Here is a 19,538-nt window from a genome sequence, read left to right on the forward strand (position 1 = left end):
GCCACTCTTCCTCGCGGTGCATGGGCCTCTTCACTATCGCGGCCTCTCTTGTTGCGGAGCACAGGCTCCAGACGTGCAGGCTCAGTAGTTGTGGCTCACAGGCCTAGTTGCTCCACGGCATGTGGGATCTTCCCAGACCAGGGCTCAAACCCGTGTTCCCTGCATTAGCAGGCAGATTCTCAGCCACTGCGCCACCAGGGAAGCCCCAGGCCTTTTTTTTACTCCTTAAGTAAAAACCCTGCTCTGGGTTCTGAAACAGCTCAGAGAAGGAAGGGACTGGAAAGCAGCTACTTTTGTGGAAAAGTTACTCCCTGCAGGCTCGCCCCTCCTGCCTAACGGCAAAACACAGGCTGCTCAGCAACCAGCTCCATCTTGGACTCCGACGTGGGGGCAGAGGTGCCCATAGCCTTCCTCCTGGTCCAGGGGGCCGGGGGAGGGAGGCCAGGGAGGAGAGAATCCCTAGACAGAGGCCTCCATCAGCTGCCTGCCTGGACACACACGTCGGCCTCTCAGGTTCTCCAGAGTGTGAAGACAGCGGAGGAGGAGGGCCAGGGCTTGCCTCTGTGAGCTCCTTCTCAATGAGACAGCACCCAGCCCTTCAACTCATCCGTCTCTATCATACCTCACCTGGGAGCTGTGAGGTGGGTTCATTACTATGGAAGAAATGCAGCATGTGGTGACGGAAAGAACCCTGCCACCGACTTAAGTGCTGGGGCCTTGGACACGTTATGTAAAATGGAGATAATCATCTTCACCCAGCCCATTGTGTTCTGTAAATTGGGGTCACTATGCAAATAAGAAGGAGAAACAGGATGAGGATTGTTTGAAAATTACCATGGAATATAAGGGGTGGTTGCTTAATAGGATAGAGAGCAGAGCAGTTTGGGTGGGGGAAGGGAGCCAGGGCAGGGCCTGGAGAAGGCACAGAGGAGGGGCAGGAAAGCCTGTGGGTGACTGCAGGAAGGGCATGTGCTCAGGGGGTAGGAGGAGAGCTCGAAATCTGGGTGCTGCAGGCTCAAGGCAGCAGGGAGCCTTGTCATGAGAAAGTAAGTGGGGCTTCCCAGGGCCTGACTTTTCCCTCTGCCCCGGAGAACCAGGCGGCCAAGCGCCCGCTTGGCTGGGATGAGCCTTTGGCAACCGCCCTGCCTGTCTCCTTTCAAGACAGGTGTAGTCACTCACCTGCCTGCACCTGTGCGCTCGGCTACCCACACCTGGCCCTGGCACCTGTCCTGGCAGGGAGCGTGCTGGGTAGGACCTCACCTTGGAGTCAGGCTCTCTTTCCATGAGCTGTTGGCTGGAGCCATCAGGCTTCTCTGCCTGCCTGGATGCCGACCCTTCTGGTTCTTTCTGCTCCTTAAACTTATGCTTGACCATCCCCTGGCTCATTTCCCAGTTCCTCCTGCCCTTTGTAGGTCTCTAATGACACTGGGAAGGTTAATCACTGCCCGCCCCCCACCAGAGAGACCATTGGTATCAGAAGCTCAGAGCAGGAAGGAACCTTAAAATTCACTTAATTCCAACTCTCTGTGCAGAGGAGACTGATGCCCAGGGAGGGAGAGTGATGTGCCCAAAGTAACCCAGCAAATTCAAGGCAAAGAGGGGCCTAGGGCCTGGGCCTCCTGCCTTCTAGACTGGGGCTCTTTCCACCTCCCTAAGCCCATTTCTCTTTGTCATGGAGTCCCTACCACCTGCAGGTCCCATCTCCGCACAGGGACCTCACGGGACCCAGGCTGGCCTCCGTGGCTCAGTAGTGCCCTCTGCAGCCACTCAGGATCAGGGGCATGCAGGGCTCTGGGTGAGTTGTCTGAGGGTCTGCCCAGAGCCCATGACCGCGGCCTTCAGCCAGGGCCTTGAAGAGGCCAGGTGGGGCCAGAGCTGCTCATGTCGATGTGCGGGGCCCCTTCCCTCTCCCTGAGGCCGAAGATACGAGGCTGCATCTCTTCTCACCCTCCTTTGATGTAGTCAAGAAATGTGCACTCTGACTCCACAGCAAAAGAAAGCAGTGTGACCTTGAAAACAAAAAGAAGCTTGGTCAGCGGGGAGCACTAGGCAGAGGGAGAGCACTGCTGACAGTTATGGAGCACCCAGCACGTGCCAACATTTGCCTACTTCACTGCAAACAGTGCCCACAACAACTCTATGAGGTACTATTATTCTCCATTCTACAACCAAGGAAACTGAGGCTCAAAGAAGTGACGCAGTGTGTCCAAGGACACTACCAGGACATGGCCAAGTGAGATGGGAACCCAGGTCTGTCTGGAACCAGACCCTGTGCTCTTGACCTTGATGCCAAACTGCATCTTTGGAAGGGCCCTGTCTCTGTCACTGGAGTACAGGGGCTCAAGCCAAGGAATCGAGTTTCCCCTAAGTGGACACGGGTGTGGAGTGTGGAGGGAGAGGGGGGTCTTCCTGACATAGGACTACAATCTGCCAATGCTGACAAGCTCCATGCTTCCATGTTCCGCTGTTAATCCTGAAATGTGTCTCTTTGGTCTGCAATGGTTTTAAATCTTACTTGTCCCACCTCATCCCTCTAGCGTCTTGATCTCTACCCTCTCAGACACAAGACCCTCCTGCTAAGCAGCCTGTCCTTTCCCTGGAGGTAACTGAGCACCTGGGGCCCCCTCTCCCAAGCAGAGGTCTCTTGATCTATGCCCCTGGCAGCTCTCTGGCATCAGCTTTCCAAAGACAGGTAGCTACCTGGCAGCTCGTTATGAAAATGATTTAGGATGGTGGAGACAAGTGAAAAGGTTGGCAGCTAAAATCAATTAAAGGAGGGAAGATGGGGGGGGAACTTTTCACCTGTGTCAGACTACTCCACTCTAGGATTTGGGGCGGCCCCTACTGGTACAGATTCAGTCATCTTTATCAACTCAGTGGGAGGCCAGGCAGTGCCTCTGCTTGGCAAAGGGGACGAACCATTAGCCCGAATAATGGGAGGGTCTGTGAGTACTGAGCTGGGCCTGGGAGACCCCCACTCGCTGTGGTTACAGTGTTAGGCACCTGGATGGACAAAGTCTCCTTTCTCTAGGAATGGACTATGACAGTGGCCTCTACTCTGACTGTGGTCATTAGACTCCCTGGGAAGCTTTTAAAACATCTTGCAGCTGGAGTGAGGACCCCAAACCAATAATATGAGGGTTTCTGGGACAGGGCTCTGGCCCTGGATTTTTTTGTTTTTTTTTAGCTCCTCACATGAGTCTAACCTGCAGCCAGGGTTGAACCCTGCTCCAGGCCCTGGGATGAAGTAATTGCCTAACTTGCCTGGCCATATGGATTGACCCAGGGACTTGGTACTCAAAGTATGGTCCCCGAACAGCAGCATCAGAATCACCTTGATGCTGAGTAGAAATGCAGATTCTTGGCATTTTAACAAGATCCCCAAGAGACTCTGCACATAGTAAGTAAGGTATGAGAAGCACCAAATACAGATTCCTGGGCTCCAGCCTGGCTTTCCTAAAATGGAACCCCAGGAAACTGGCCTGGGCATCTGTATCTTAATAAGCATCCTGGACCCTGAGTGATTTTTTTATGGTAAAGATTGGGAAATACTGGAGCAAGGGAAAGTCAGGAGACCTCAGCCCAGTCCTGCTCTGTCCCTAACTCACTGTGTGACCTGAGACAAATCACACCTCCTCTCTGGGCCTCAGTCTCTTTATTTCTAAAGTAAGAAAGCTGGATGAGATCAGTGGTTTTCAACCTTTTTTTTTAGCTGTACATCTAATATTTCTTAGCTGGGGAACGTGTTGCCTCTCCTAGGGGTATTTGGGAATGTGAGGGAGAGCTTTGGGGTCTCATGATGACTGGGGCTCTATTGCTAGCTATGGGCTGAGGCCAGGGGTGCTAAGCATCCCACCATGTATGGGGAAGTCCTGTGAGACAAAGAATTATTCTTCCCCAAATACCGATAGCATCCCCACTGAGAAACACTGCAGCTTCAGACAAAGGAACTATTACTCCAAGCCTGCGTGTGAAACAATTACAATCAGAGAAGCAGTGGTCAGCCCCCTCTGAATGAGCAGAGTACTTTACAGTTTACAGTCCTGCATCTCCCATGTGTCTGCCACAGCCACCCTGTGCATTAAGCAGGGGAGGGATGATGTATTAGCCCCATTTTACAGATGGAGAAAATAAGGTTCCTTGGAGGAACGCTGGAGTTCCCTGTCTGTGACCTCTTCTAGTCTGGAGTTGCAGTTGGCCTGACTCAAATGGCTACATTTGGCTGTATTCGGTGATGGGGCTGTGGCCCTCTAGAGTGGGGGGGACACGAAGGGTACAGACTTGGGTACATTTGCACTGCAAAGACATTGGTTTGTTCTATAAATGCACTGGTGGGCTCCACCTCAGGGTCTTTGCACATGCTGATCCCTACAGCTAGAATTCTTTTTCCTCAATATCCTCAATACTTGCTCCTTCACCTTCTTTAAATCTCTGCTCAAATGTCATCTTCTCAGAGAAGCTTTCCTTGACTACTATAAATAAAATACTAGTTTCATCTCTCGCATTCCCTATCCATTTACCTCACCCTACTTCTTCCCACAGCAATCACAACCACTTGACACACACAGGTATTTGTGTGTATATTCGTGTTCTGTCTCCCCCCCACTAGATGATAAGCACCAGGAGGGCAGGGATTTGCGTCTGTCTTGTTCCCAGCTATATCCCTCGTGCCTGTAAAGGCACCTGGCACATGGTAGCACACAGTAAATATTTGTTGAAGAAAGGCACGAATGTCCTGAAGATCAGCTCCCAGAAGCCACTGGGCCGGTATAATCCCAGCATGGTCATGGTTAAGCAGGGGTACAGCCCACGGCAGCCGCAAGCTCTGAATTTAATTGTTGTGCTCACTGCCATGTCTACCACCTTCTAGCTCTGTGACCTTGGTTGAGTCACTTCCCTGCCTGCAGCCTTGGTTTCCGCTTTCATGATGAGGTGATGATAATGTCTGCCTCTTAAGGAAACAACCTGTGAAAAGCACCCAAATGGGGAATTTCCCAGAGTAAGGGCCCAATAAATGCGACTCCTTTTCCTCTTCCTTCCACAGGAAGTCCCCATGGTAGTTTCTCTCTGGGATTTCTCGTTCTGTATCACAGGGCCTGATGCGTCTCCTACACGTCTACCTCCATTGGCCCCATCCCTCCCCACCCCTAACCCTCCAGGTCTGGTTCCCACACCCCGCAGGAGCACACACAGACACACATGACTCCTGCCACCAGACCTAGCTCGGGCTCAGGATGTCTACACCCATGGCAGAAAGGGGGTGGCTACTCACTGTGCCAGAATTCACATATTTCTTTTTCTTCATTTTCTTTTTCGGGTTTACCACCTGCAGAAAAAAACCGGTTACCAGGTAAGAAGGAGCGTTTCCAAGCAGTCAGGGCTGTGCGTGGCCCTGAAGGCAGGAGAGAGGGAGGAGTCATGGGTGACTAGGTAGACACAGAAGGAAGAAAGAACTGGATTTCGGGCACAGGTGGGAAGTGCAGGTGGGAGGCTAGCAGTCTGTGCAGGTGGAAACTGAGAGCCTGGGGAGAGAAGCCCAGAACAACCTTGGAGCCACCACAGGCATGAAAGTCACCCAGATGACGTGGTGCTCACTGACATATTCATGGGACGACAGCTTGCTAGGCAGCCTGTTGAGATGAGGGCACACTGCAGCCCCAAGACTACACTGCGTCTCAGTTTCCCAACCTGTTCTATGAGGGTGTGGAACTTTTAGAATTTACCAGGCCTCAAACTGTTACTCCAAAGTAGCCCTCCCAGTGGAGGAGAATGAACATGGACTCCTGGGGGCCTGGGCGTCGCCAAAAACTCTGGCCACAAGCACATTTCTTTGAAGTCTTCTCTGTTATCTTTAAATTTGCCTGTATTCCACATTTCCACTCTCTAATCACAACTGTTTTTAATATTAAAGCACTGTTTTGTTCTCAGATCTTCCTGTGAAGTGGGCACTGAGAAAGCATCCTGTTTGTTCTGAGGTTTCATGCATAACCCGGCACACAGCCCCTCCCCCCCCCGTACCAGCCTCTCCAGCCCTAAGCGGCTGCACCCGAACTCCTTATGGGGGACCAGCACCCCCTAGGGGCCAGCCTAGCAACCTCCCAACTCCTGAGCTGGAGTTCCAAGCCTTCTCCTCTCCCTCTCCTCACAGCCCCAGGGTCTCCAGGGCAGGTGTGAGGTCTGCCCTCCTGTGCAAGGGGGCACTGAGTGGCTCCCAGGACCAGCAGCTGTGCTGGCTCTGGATACAGTGGTAAGACATTGCCCCCCTTCCTGAGGACATCGTGGTCTTTGAGGGGGTAGGAAGTATGATAAACAGGTAATAGGTATGGGAGTGGGGTGGGGGGGTGGAACAGGAGCATCAAGGAGAGGCATCCACTTCAGACCTTGGGGTAGAGTGGGTGTGCAGGGGGAGGCTTCCTGAGGGAAGAACATCAAAGGGAGTCTCCAAGGCCCAGCAGGCCCCACCAGGTGAAGAAGAGCAAAGGGAGCCCCAAGGGAGGCACCAGCACAAAGGAAGCCACAGAGACCGAGCCAGCATGGAGGTTCAGAGAGCCTCAGATGGCGTGATGGGGCTGAAAGTGGGGATGGGTAGAGGGAAGCGGACAGGGCTAGACCCTAGGGGCTCCTAGAGCTGTGATGTATATGGCTGCTTACACACGCCCCCCCCGTTGCACATAGACGGCGGGGTCACTGGGGCATGGCACCCGTGTGAAGGAGCTTGGACTCACCTTGTAGGTGAAGGGCCCTTTAGGATCTCAGCTGGTGTGGAGGCTCCCCCCTCCCCTGTGCGAACCAGGCAGAGGCAGTGGGTGACATGCACAGTCGGGTGTTAAGCAGGGCAGCAATGTGGTCAATTACAATTTTGGAGGAGTATTTGGGTTACTGAGTGGAGGACGGGAGAAGGCGGAAAGGCCATTATGCGGCTGTCACAAAGCCCCTACGCAGGGGAGACGGTGACAGTGGGGGTAGACGGGAATGAAGGGGACAAATGTCAGAATATTTAGGTGGCAGGAGGAGTAGGATTCAGTCATGGACTGGGTGTGGGATGAGGGGCAGGAGGTGTCAAGGATGCCTCCCCAGGTGCCATGACCGCTGTGATGACAACACTGGAGGAGGAGCTGGCTGGCCAGGGGGAGAGGAGGGCTGCAGGGACTTTAGCCAGTGCATTCAGTTTGGGAAGGCTGAGTCTAAGGAGTGGCCAGAAGACAGCTGGGCATATGCGTTGGACACCCAGGCTGATGCCAGGGCCTGAGATGAGGGTCTTTCCTGGCAGAAGCCTGTTCTCTCTTCAGGCACTTCTGACTCTAGAAAGGCCTTCCTGAGCCCAAACCGGCCTCCCAGGGATGCCCTCCATGGTGCAAGGCCTGCCCCGGGGCTGCCAGAGTTTAATTCCTTTTCTACCTGATGGCGTTTCCGATGTGTAAAGACAGCACTTCTTTTCACCAGCGCTGCAGTTTCTCTCATTGACTGCAAGGGGGCAGGGATCAATGACTGAGAAAACAAGTCACTGAAGCCTGAGAGATCGTGGCCTCATCCGAGCCTGTCAAGCATCCTGAGAATCAAACTCCAAGAGACCTGACCCCTTCCCTTCACTTCCCTAAAAATCTCCTTAAAAGAGTCCAAAGACGGAGCCTGCTTCTCTCTGCCTGGGTGAGGGGACAGAGACAGCTCCGTCCTTTGTCCTTACAAAAAGCAAAGCAATTAACTGTGAGGATCAGAGCTCTTTCAAAGAAATCCATCCACATTCCATTCTCACAAATAGCCTTGTTCAACTGAATTCAGTGTGAATGTATAATAAGCACCTACTGTGTGCCCAGGAGGGCCCAGGCCAATGTCACCAGGGCAACAGGAAGGGCTGTCACTTTGTCTGCCCTTGGGGAGCTTCAGTCTAGTTGGAACACAAGACCTGCCCACTCGGAACAGAGATACAGGTTGAGGGAGTGGATGCATGGAGGGATTAGGGTTCAGAGATGGGAGTCAAAGCCAGCTCTAGCTGAGTGATGTAAGGATAGAGCCAGTGTAGGATGGTTGTGAAATGTAAATCTCCTGGCACCCAAGCGCTCAACAGATGAAACTAGGAGATAGCACTGACGTAATGCTCACTAGTGGCCAGACATCGTTCTAGTAACTTATTTAATTCTCAGTGTGCATGGCACAGAGTGGGGCAAGAACTCAGCCAGGGTCGCACGGCTAATACATGGTGGAGTCAGAATATGAACCCTGGGCTGTAAATTAGGGTTATAAGTATCTGCAGTTCAGTAGGTCTGGCATGAACTATGCTGTCCATGAAGTTCATAAGTGGGAGAAAATAGGCCACCAGAGGAGTAGGACCTGAGCTAGATGTGGAAGGTGGGAGGGTATCCTGAGAGGGAGCACACACACAGGCAAAGGCTCAGCAGTAGAAAGTGTCCTTGGAGGGCAGACGATATTATCTCCAGAGAGATCGGGTGTCTTGTCCAAGGTTCTCTGGTCTAGATGGAGGTATCCTGATTCCTGTTCCTCTCTTTCCTTCCAGAAAAGAGAAGATATTCTGCAGGCCCTGAGACTGCTCATCAGAGGCAGTCTGGCTACTTGAACTCAGGACCTCAGGTCTTGGGCCTGGAACCTTCTGATACTGTTCCCCACCTTCTGCCCCACCTGCACTTTTATTCCCCCGCCTTGTTGGAAGAGCTCTCTCGGGGGGGACACTATACCTCAATGATTTGGAGTCAGATAAGCTTAGGTTGTTTGCCTCTTGATTCTGCCACTTACTGGGCTTTGGTCAAGTCCCCTCACTTGTCTGAGATTCAGTCTCCTTAAGTGTGAAATGGGACAATAACACCCACCTCACAGGAGAACATGCAAAAACCCCAGCCATGGCTCACTGTTAGTCCTCAGCAACTGGGAGCTGCATATAGTCAGAGCAAACCCCAGCCTTCAGGTGTCTGCCTCACCTCATAGATGTTGAATTGGCTCTGCCCACGGGCCAGCTCCCGGTAGCTGGTGGTGAACTCCCCAATGAAGTCATGGCTGCAAGGGAAAGTTGCTGCTGAGACCTCGAGGCCCAGGCTGTGCGCTGCCTCTGCTCATCCCCCCGCCTCTCATGTCCCTTCCCCTGGCTCCCAGTTTTGCCCGGGGCCTCTGCTCCAGGGGTACACACCAGCAGAGACGGTGGGCCCCTGGGAAGAGTCCAGTGTCACCCATGGAGCAAGAAACCCAGCAGCCACCCAGCAAAGAGCAGGGTCCTGGAGAATAGGACCCACTTCTAATACTTGGATTCTTATTTGAACGAACGAGCAATAGAATGTATTTTGGGGACAACTGGGGAAATTTGAACATGAAATGAATATTAGATGGTATTCAAGAATTATTGTTCAATGTGTCAGGTGCAATAATGATATTTGTAGTTATGTAGAAAAATGCCCTTATTTTTTAGACATTCCCAATGAGATATTTAGAGATTAAAATGCCATGAACTGTAACTTAGACTACATCAAAACATAGATAAGGCAACTATGGCAACATGTAACACTTGTTAGATTCAGGTGATAGGCTTAAAGTGTTCATTAAACTCTTCTCTCTACTTTTCTGTGTACTTGACATTTTTCCAATAACATTTTTTGAAAAGACAATTAGCTCTAGGTCCGTCCAGGCAGCTTGAGGTGTTCTCTGCAGTGTTTACATCTTCTGCATCTCTGCCCCACAAGCGTGTGTTGATGGTTAGGGCAGCAAAACCTTGTACAAAGCAGAACTCCCATCTCCCCTGCGGTTGGCTGCCTTTCGACACCACTCTCCCTGACAGAGGGCAGTGGTTAACGTGCTGGCTGGGAATGCCTGCTGGAGTGTGATGCCCAGGAGGTGCCCCTGGGGCCTTGCCCCATCTTGAATCCACACTGTCTTTTGTCTACATATTTACAGCTCTCAGCATTCAGACTATGAGCTCCCTGATGGTGGGACCCAATGGCATCTGGTAGCTGTCTCCAGCTTCCCTGGTAAAGGAAAGGTATGGGGAACTCCAGGGTAAGATGATGAGGTGAATCATGGGTGGAAGCCTGAAGCTGACTTGCCTGTGATGTGGTTAAAGCGAAGAGAGGACGGGACAGAGTGAGCTGTCAGAGTAGTGCTGGCACTAGAGTTTCTCTATAGGAAGGTGTTGGACAGGTGAGCTTCTTGGAAGGAGCTCCGGCCTAATTTAGAGCTGTACTTGCACAGCCCTTCACGGCATCCCCCATCCATGTCACAGACTTGATAGGCACCAGTGGAGATTAGAGGGCTTAAAGCCCCTCTATGACACCCCTGGTAGCACCACAGGATGGAGGGCTCACAAAAGTCAGGAAGGATGACATACTTGGATTTGGTTGGATTTGGTTCAACAGACAAGCAGGAGCCGGTGAGGGATCTACTAAAGTTGTGAGAGGCCTGTTCTGGTCCTCGTCTATGAATTCCCTGTGATAACTGGCTCCTTGGGGGCACTTAGATCCACAGAAGAGGAAGCCCCTGGCCTCTCCAAGGTTAGGCTCAGCCCTACTCAGGCTCTGCCTTACCGCTCCGGGGTCCATTCATATGCTCACCTTTCCCATATCCCACTCCGTCAGCCCTGCTCCCCACAAACAGCTCCTCTGAGGAGTCAAGGGCCTCCTGCTAGATTTCAGGGAGTCTCTGAGAGCCAAGCTCATCTTCTGCACTTCAGTCACCACACGATGCTTAGCCTCACACAGAGAACGCGGTCATGAATGCTCAGGAGGTCACTAATATCTGCCTGTACCTTGGAACATGCACATTTCAGAAAAGCCTACATTCTTCCAAATGTGGGGAGATTTTAGACACTGGCTGGCCGCTAGGCAGCTATTTGAGGACAAGAGGCCTCTTACACCCCTTGCACCATGTCCTGCAGGACACAGGCCCTCTGGTGCCTCAGTGGAGCTGGGCACAGACGAGCCACCGAGGCAGTGGTCCCTCCACAGGAAAACCCAGGCCCCTTACCCCCCAAGCTGCCATGGGTGGGGACCTGGGCACAGCTCTCTCCATGAGAGGGCGAGACCCACCTTCCTCCCAGGGGCTGTCCCCATCCCTGCTCACCTTCTGTCCTTCTGCCACCTTACCTGCCATCTCGATCCCAGTCGTATACCTCCACCTTGATGGTCCTGTAAGGCAAAGGGCCCATGGTGGGATGGACTTGACCCAGCACCTGCGTGGCCTGAGAATGGGGCCACCTGCGTGGCCTTCTCACGCTCCTGGGCCAAAAGGGGATGGAGGAACCCCCACCAGGCTCCGAGGGCCCTCGGTGAAGAGGCAGCAGCCCAGGAGACAAAGGAACTATCTTGAAGCCTTTAAAGGTCTTAGGGACAGAGGCAGCTCCAAAGCTGCATTGGGACTTCCCTGAATTTCAGGGAAGATGTAGAAAAGCAGACTCAGACTTCAGTTCACCCCACCTTCTCCTTGGCCACCCCAGATGGGGCACAGATCCCAGCATGAAGCCATACTGCAGTTTATCAGGGGTGGGGCCGTTAGAGTGTGAGGGTGGTGCTCCCTAGATCCAAGGCCTAAGCAGGGTGGGCTCTCCTGGTGGGACCCTGGGGTCCGAGGAGTCTGAGTGGTGGGGAGCTACCCTGCATGTCAGGGATGGACCCAGGGGTCCTGACTCAGGATGGCCTGCTGAGCTTTTCCATGCCAGACTGGCTCCTGAGTGAGGGTGTAATTATCTTCACATTTTAGCCTGGCTGCTTTAATTAGTTTGTTTTGACTTCTGAGCTTGGGGCTGGGCTTTGGGAGCCCATTTTATTTTTAGCCTGTTTCTATGGCAACAGGCTAGCAGACCAGAGGCAGAGGAGGGAGGTGGAGGGTTGCAGGTTAACCCTTGGTACCAGCAGTCCTCCAGGGATGCCCAGGGATGGGGCAGATGCCAGGGTCCCTCTGCAGGGTCAGGGTCTGGGGAAGTGGAAGAGGCATGGGGGAGCTGGGTCTCCAGCCTTCAGTTCTAAATGGGGCACACAGAGGCGGCTGCCCAGGCCTGTGTTCTATGAATATCTCATCATTTGGCCCATGGCCGCGGCCCATCTCCTCAAGTCTGCAGGGAGTCGGCCTTGGAGTTCCAGAATCCCCAGAAGGAGGCGCTGTCTCCCTTCAGATGAGCCTCCAGGGGGCATGGGGGTGGGATGCGGATTCTCCTGCATCAGGGTAGAAACTGCTCAGGAAATGAAGGGATGCCCAGTATGTTGTGCAGCAACTGGATTTTTGTTACCAAAATGTAAAATGGGGCAGGCATAGAAGCCCACCATTTAGAGAAATCCTTTAAATTTTTGTGAAAAACAAAAACCTATGTCTCTCTGAGGAGAATTATTATAGAAAGAAAATAAAATCTAGGCCTCTAAAGGTAGGTTGGTGATCTGGAAAGAGTGGAAAGTGGCTGGGGTGTGGACTTGGATGCTGGGCCCTTTGCACTGGGACCTGGAGATGTCACTTAACCTCTCTGAGCCACAAAATCATTTTAAAGTAGGGATAATAACGGCCCTACAGAATAGCTGTGGAGACAAGTTGGTAAAACTGCCTGGCATGCGTTGGATCTCTATAAAAATGCCTCCTGGGCTTCCCTGGTGGCGCAGTGGCTGGAAATCCATCTGCCAATGCAGGGGACATGGGTTCGATCCCTGGTCTGGGAAGATCCCACATGCCGTGGAGCAACTAAGCCCGTGCGCCCCAACTGTTGAGCCTGCGCTCTAGAGCCCGCAAGCCACAACTACTGAAGCCTGCGTGCCTAGAGCCCGTGCTCTACAACAAGAGAAGCCACCGCAATGAGAAGCCCATGCACCGCAAGGGAGACACAACACAGACAAAAATTTAAAAAAATTTTTAAAAAGCCTCCTCTCCACTTTAGCATTTGGGCCACACCTGGGATAGTTTTTTTTGTTTGTTTGTTTTTTGCCTTTTTTTGTTTTTTTAAATAAATTTATTTATTTTATTATTTTATTTTATTTATTTATTGTTTCTGGCTGAGTTGGGTCTTCATTGCTGTGCGCGGGCTCTTCTCTGGTTGCGGTGAGCGGGGGCTACTCTTCATTGCAGTGCGCGGGCTTCTCATTGCAGTGGCTTCTCCTGTTGCAGAGCACGGGCTCTAGGCACGTGGGCTTCAGTAGTTGTGGCACGTGGGCTCAGTAGTTGTGGCTCGCGGGCTGTAGAGCGCAGGCTCAGTAGTTGTGGCACACAGGCTTAGGTGCTCCGCGGCATGCAGGACCTTCCCAGACCAGGGATCGAACCCACGTCCCCTGCACTGGCAGGCGGACTCTCAACCACCGCACCACCAGGGAAGCCCTGGCATAGTTTTTCACATAGAATTTACTTAAATCAGGGACACCTGAGCCTGGGTACCTGGGCTCTGCAACTTCCAATTCCTGGAATGACAAGGCTGAAAGTGACCTTGGTGGCATCCTAGCCTGGCCACCTGGCAGATCACCAGGGAGCTTTTCAGACACACAGACCCCCAGGTCCAGTTCTTGGCAGCTCTGGACAGGGCCCAGGAATCTAGGTTGAAAGGCTTCCCAAGTGGTTCTGCTGTGCATGTTCTGGAGGGATGACCTCCAGCCCCTCATTTTCAGATGGGGAAACTGAGCCTTAAGGGCACCCAGTGACTTGCCCAGGGTCACACAGCTGGTGCGGGTCTGAGCCAGGACCCTGCCCCCCAATGCTGAAGTCTCCCAGTCCTTCCCCAGAGCCCTCCAGCTCTGCAGGGGACCTTCAGGGACCCCAGCAAAGAGTGCCTCTCCTCGGACCACCAACACCAGTCCCTCAGGTGACTAGATCAGTGACAGCCACGTGCTCAGAGGCTATAGGAGGACCCCAGTCATAGCCACGGCCTTGGATACCCAAAAAAATCACTGGGGAGAATTTTTTTTAAATCTCACTGCCAAAAGCCGTGATTTAATTGGTCTGGATAGGGCTCAGGCACAGGTAGTTTTTAAAAGTCCCCTGGCTGATTCTAATGTGCTTCCAGAGCCGCTAACCTCTCTAGATGAAAGTACTGGTTTTCAAACTTGGTTACACATCGGATCCTCCGGGGAGCTTTAGCAATCCTGATGCTGATGCCTCACCCCAGAGATTCAGAATCAATTGGTCTGGGGGTGCAGCCTGTGCAGGGGAATTGTTAAAAGCTCCTCAGGGGATTTGAACTTGCAGCTGAGCTTGAGACCACTGAGTATGAGATTCCTGTGCCAACTCACCCCAGTAGCAATCACAGCCAAGGCTCCAGGGATGGCTGCAGGGAGTCAAATTAGCTCGGAGACCGAAATCTCCAGAACTGGGGAAGAAGGAGGTGCCCAGAGGCAGGGGAAGGCAGTGGCAGAAGCCAGACACAGCTGGTCAGTAGCAGCACCAGGCCTCTTGGCAGGGAGCCAGTGTCCTGTGGGTCTCTGAACGCGTGGGGCAGGAGTGACAGAGCGGGGTGTGTGAGCCTCAGCAGGCCAGCAAGGATGGGGATGCTGGCAAAGACGCCAGGCTTCCCCCCCCAGCATACCAAGCAGCTCTGTCCATAGCCTCCTCTGAGCCGAGCTGCAGGTCTGCTCCTAATGAGCCTCTCCCTCTCCCAGGCAGGAAAAGGTATGTTTCCCTGATGCTTACAAGTCCCGAGGGCTGACGGGCCTTGAGGGGTTCGCCCTAAACTAACTGAGTCAGTCCATTACTCTGAGAAGCTGCTGGGAGGAAGAAGAGCGTCGAGCCTCACAGGCCCAGGCAGTGAGGCTTGATGGCAGAGGTGCTGTGCACCCCCAGCTGTACTGCACTGACTGTGGCTCCTGTGTCTGAGTTCAGCTTGTGCATGTGTGAACCAGGGATAAGACACTCCTAACTGAGGCCATGGTATTGGGCTCAGCCCCTCCCGGTGTTCAGTGTGTGGTGGGGTTCAAAGGAGAAGCAACTGGTTCAATCCAGGGGGCCGAAGTTTGGGTGATGTGACAGCCCCCCAGCTCCTGGGAACCCTCTCCCCTCTCCAGGTGAAGACCCAGTACCCTTAACACCCTTTTAAAACCTACTTATTCACCATGAAGGTGTGAGTGAGTGATAGCAGCCCAACCCAGAGGAATTTGGTTTAACAGGGACAAATCCTCAAGTTGCAGAATATTCAAGGACAGAGCAGGGGGACTTCAGGGAAGGCAAGAGAAGTGCCTTCATCACCCTTCACCCCACTTCACCCCACTGGAGGGCTAGACTAATTCTGACCCTGAGTCCACTTCCTCTGACTCAGGTTCTGCTCAGCTGGGTCACTTGGGTTTGTTCTTGTGTGGACTGGAAACACAGTAAAGGCAGGGGGACCCCAAACCAGGGGAACCCCAAATTAGAGGGCCAGCCCAGAAGTGACTTCTGGAGAAGGAACATGCACCTTCTCCTTGCCCTGGCAAGTGACATAATCTGTGGTCCTCTGTTTCCCCATCTGTGAAATGGGCATGTCACTAGTACCCACCTTCTAGGGTTATTGTGAAACTTAAACTCACAAAATAAGATACTGTATTTAAACCAATTAGGACACAATTTGGCCCATGTCCTAAAGACTCAGTAAAGCTTAATAAGATTAATTCATTTCCATCCCCATCATTCCAAGAAAACTGCCCTTTCTCAGCAGATCCCTGGTTCTCATCCCCTGGCCCTCTTTTTCACAATAGTAGTTGATATTTCTGTTTGAACTCTCTTCTCTCAACTCCCTGACTATGGCTGCCCTCCCCCTGGTCCCCTCTTATCTCTCTGACATCCCCCTACTCCTGACCTCTGCCAGCCCCCCTCCCGGGGACTCCCAGACCTCTGTTCTCCTCTCTCCTGGGAAGAACACCACTGTACCTGTCCCATAGCCACACACTCTGGCTCCCTGTCACACTTCCCATTTCCACCAGTGGTACCATCGTCTCTCATCCTCCAAACTCCAAACCCTAATAATCTCTACGTCTCTTTCACTCCCATATCCAGGCAGCTGTCAAGGCCTTTTGAGTCTTCCTTCTACCTCCTGTCTCGAAGCAGACCTGCTCAAGCCCCTGAGCAAACTCTCCTAGAGCTGTCCTCCAAGTGTCCCACCCCACTCACCCCACGCCTTGACCATTCATCAGCAGAGCGCTGGAGTTTAAGAACACAGATCCTAGAGCCAGCCTGCTTGGGTCCAGATTCTGGTGCTACTGGCAGTAAAACCCTGGGTGAGTTACTTAACCTCTCTGGGCCTCAGTTTCCTTACCTACGAGATGTGGATAGTATTTGTACCTTTTTCAGAAGAGGTACTAATTGTTGGGAGGATTAAATTAGTTCACATACATCAATTACCTCCGAAGTGCCACAGGAGCCTTTGCTGTTATTATTATGACCCATGTCTCCAACCTTGGCCTGGGAGCAACCTCAGAAGACTTGGGTCTGAGAGCTCACTGTGTCCACAGCACCCAACACGGTGTCTGGTGCCTGGCTGGCTTGGAAGACAGGGCTGCTGGATTAAACCCAATGTGTACTGTGAGGCTTCAAGAGGTGTCTCAGAAGTAGAGGAAAGCGGCCTTGTTTTCCTGAACAAGGCCCACCCTCTCCTGCCCTACGGGGGCCTCCCAAATGCCTGCACCTCCTGAGTGGCTGTTGGGTATGTGGGTGACCCTAGGGCTCAGCAGGGGGCAGGCCTGCTCACTCACCAGGCCAATGTGACACACCTGACACCTCCATTAGCACCACTGTCAGTCACATCACAGTTAATCTGTCCCTGGCTTTGGAGGAGGGCCCAAGCTGCCCAGCCATCCTGGAGAGAAGCCAGTCCAGGGCTCAGCCTGGGAGGGGGATGGGAGCCCACCTGGGCTTTCCGCAAAGCCTGCACCCTCCCCCTCCCCCCCCCACCCCCCGCACCCGCACCTCCTCCCATGGCTGAATGGAGAGCCCAGGCCTATGAGCTGGGCTGCCCTCCTTACTGCCTCTGACAAGGCTGGATTCTGAGGCCCTAGGAGGCCTTCCCTGGGATGCGGGTTGTGGGGGGTCAGCTGTACACCCCCCGAAACCTCTAGGCAGTGCGGTCGGAAATCCCAATTCCTTCCACCCCTATGAGACTGGAGCTGCCATGTTCTCCCATTCCCCCAACCTTGAATTTCCCCTCCCTTCCTCTCTATCCCAACCATTTTTCCTACATCCCTTGTCCCCAGGAACTGACGCCGCCCCCCAACCTTCCACCCTGCCCTGAGCCTCCTTTAGACCCTATTGCTTCAACCCCTCCCATTTCCCCCACTCCAGAAGCCCCAGGACCTGGCCAGACACGGAACAGCGGTTTGTTTGGCTGAAGTGCCTATTTTTGTTTCCAGTCTCATTTTGCACAACTATTTAGCTATCTAAAATATACGTGTGCACATCTGAGCTCCCTGTAAGCCCCCTGAAGACAGAAATGCGGCTACATTCCCTTGAATGCCGCACAGCTGGAGGCGCAGTGCTGAGCACATCGTAGGTGCTCAATGACCACCTATGGAACAGACTGGCTTTTCTGTCCCAGCAGAAGCAGGAAAAGAAGCCACTTCATCTCCTGGGTCAGCATCCTAATAGGGAGGGAGACAGGGGTGCCTGGAGGCCATCCGTCTGCTCATTCCTGTCCCCTCACCCCACCGCACATTACCCTGTCAATAGCCACTGTGAACAGAGTGCCAGGGAGCCCACGCCAAGGCCCCAGCCAGGATGCCCTGAGGTATCTGTTCTGACACCCTAGGGCTCCTGTCGGAGTGGCCAGCAGAGGCCCAGCTTCCTCAGGGCTGCCTGGACAGCCCTGCCCGAGAAGCCCCTGCCAGCTCGCCCCCCTGCTATAGCAACCACCAGGAAACCAGGCTGGGTTCTTGTGACTTAACACAGACCAATACCGTGTTACAGCTCCCATCCTACGTGTCCCCTCTCCCCCCTGCACTTGCCACAATTTGTAATTATGTTTCTTTGTGCAATTATTCGATTAATGTCTGCCTCTCCCACTAGCATGTAAACTCCAAGAGGTTGGGTGAAGGGTGAAGACTGTGTGTTTTGTTTCCTCCTGACTTCCCAGCATCTAGTGCAGTGCCTGTCACATGGTAGGGCATCAATAAACGTTTGTTGATGAAATGCTGAACGGTATTTTATGCATACCAGAGCCTTAGCATGTAGGTTGTGAGCTTCAAAGCAGCCCTACAAGGTAGGTGGATGTTTAAGTACCCAGTTTACAGATAAGGAAACTGAGGCTCAGACAGGTCAAAGTTTGCCCAGGTTGAGAGTGCTATCCTCGTCACAGAGCCAGGATTGGAAACTAGGTATCTGGTATCTATACTCAACAGTCTACCCTCAAACAATGATGACGTGTATTATGAGTAGGCTTTGTAGCACCAAAAAATTCCATGAGCTGTTTGCACTGCATCCCTCACCCCCATTTATGGCAACTCATCTGGCAGCACATATCCTGGGATCTTGACTCCCCAGAGTCCCTCAGCCAGGAGTTGGGGCTGCCGGGGACCAGGTCACCTCTACCTGCATCTAGAGCCGCCGTCTGGCCCCCACCTGCCCCTCACGGGGCACAATGAAAAGACCAGCTACTGAGCTCCGGGCAGGGCGCCCAACACCCACCAGGGCTTCTCTGAAATCCTTGGTACCTCCCATGCCCCCAACCTGGGAGGGCTTCCACCAATGGGAACGTCAGACTGGGAGGAAAAAAGGCGGGGTGTGGTGAGGGAAGGGCAGGGAGCCAGAGGGATCCCCAGTTCCACCCTGTGCAGGGCCAGCAGCACGCAGCTCCAGGAGGCTCTGCTCGCTCGTACTGATGGGATGGGCCTCATCAATGTGACCGTGCCCCCCGCACCTGTGCTTGGGGACAGGGGACATTTTCTCATCTCACCGATCATAGTCCCCGTTGCAGAGGGCTCTCACAGGAATGGAGAAAGTTTGCCAGACTGGGTTTAGGGTGTTCTTCATGACCTCAGTCTTGTGGCAGATGGTGAACCTGGCAAAGAAGAGAGGGAAGACTGTCAGTCCTGACTCCAAGGGAGGCAGAATTCAGATCACCAGAGGGGCTGGCTTGTTAATCTCTGCAGTTGCCAGACAGTAGAAACAATAGCTTCGTGAGGTGATGAGCTGCCTGTCACTAGCAGCATCCAGGCAGAAGCTAGACAGCCATTTCTTTTTTTTTTTTTATCTTTGTATAAACTTCAGTTTATTTTATTTTTTTTAACATTTTTATTGGAGTATAATTGCTTTACAATGTTGTGTTAGTTTCTGCTGTATAACAAAGTGAATCAGCTATACATATACATATATCCCCATATCTCCTCCCTTTTGCATCTCCCTCCCACCCTCCCTATCCCACCCCTCTAGGTGGTCACAAAGCACTGAGCTGATCTCCCTGTGCCATGCGGCTGCTTCCCACTAGCTATCTATTTTACATTTGGTGGTATATATATGTCCATGCCACTCTCTCACTTCTTCCCAGCTTACCCTTCCCCCTCCCCGTGTCCTCAAGTCCATTCTCTACATCTGCATCTTTATTCCTAGACAGCCATTTCTTGATAACACTACAGAAAGGATTCCTGCACCAGGTAGGAGTGTCAGGAGATGTGGTTCTGGCCCCT

General features: G+C 52.8%; 1 protein-coding gene across 3 annotated transcripts in view; it reads right to left on the bottom strand.

Moving 5' to 3' along the window:
* The window catches only part of CPNE5 (copine 5), an 88,508-nt gene that overhangs the window by 7,535 nt on the left and 61,435 nt on the right, over positions 1–19,538 (bottom strand). For all 3 annotated transcript variants that reach the window (XM_068558012.1, XM_068558011.1, XM_068558009.1), the window contains 5 exons: positions 18,809–18,913; positions 11,079–11,120; positions 8,931–9,006; positions 5,273–5,326; positions 1,948–2,009 (listed from right to left, as the gene is read on the bottom strand). In XM_068558012.1, coding sequence (XP_068414113.1) covers positions 1,948–2,009; positions 5,273–5,326; positions 8,931–9,006; positions 11,079–11,120; positions 18,809–18,913 — 339 coding nt within the window. The remainder of the gene's footprint in view (positions 1–1,947; positions 2,010–5,272; positions 5,327–8,930; positions 9,007–11,078; positions 11,121–18,808; positions 18,914–19,538) is intronic.

Source organism: Eschrichtius robustus, chromosome 12 (genome assembly GCF_028021215.1).
Source record: "Eschrichtius robustus isolate mEscRob2 chromosome 12, mEscRob2.pri, whole genome shotgun sequence".
In the NCBI taxonomy this organism is placed as follows: Eukaryota; Metazoa; Chordata; class Mammalia; order Artiodactyla; family Eschrichtiidae; genus Eschrichtius; species Eschrichtius robustus.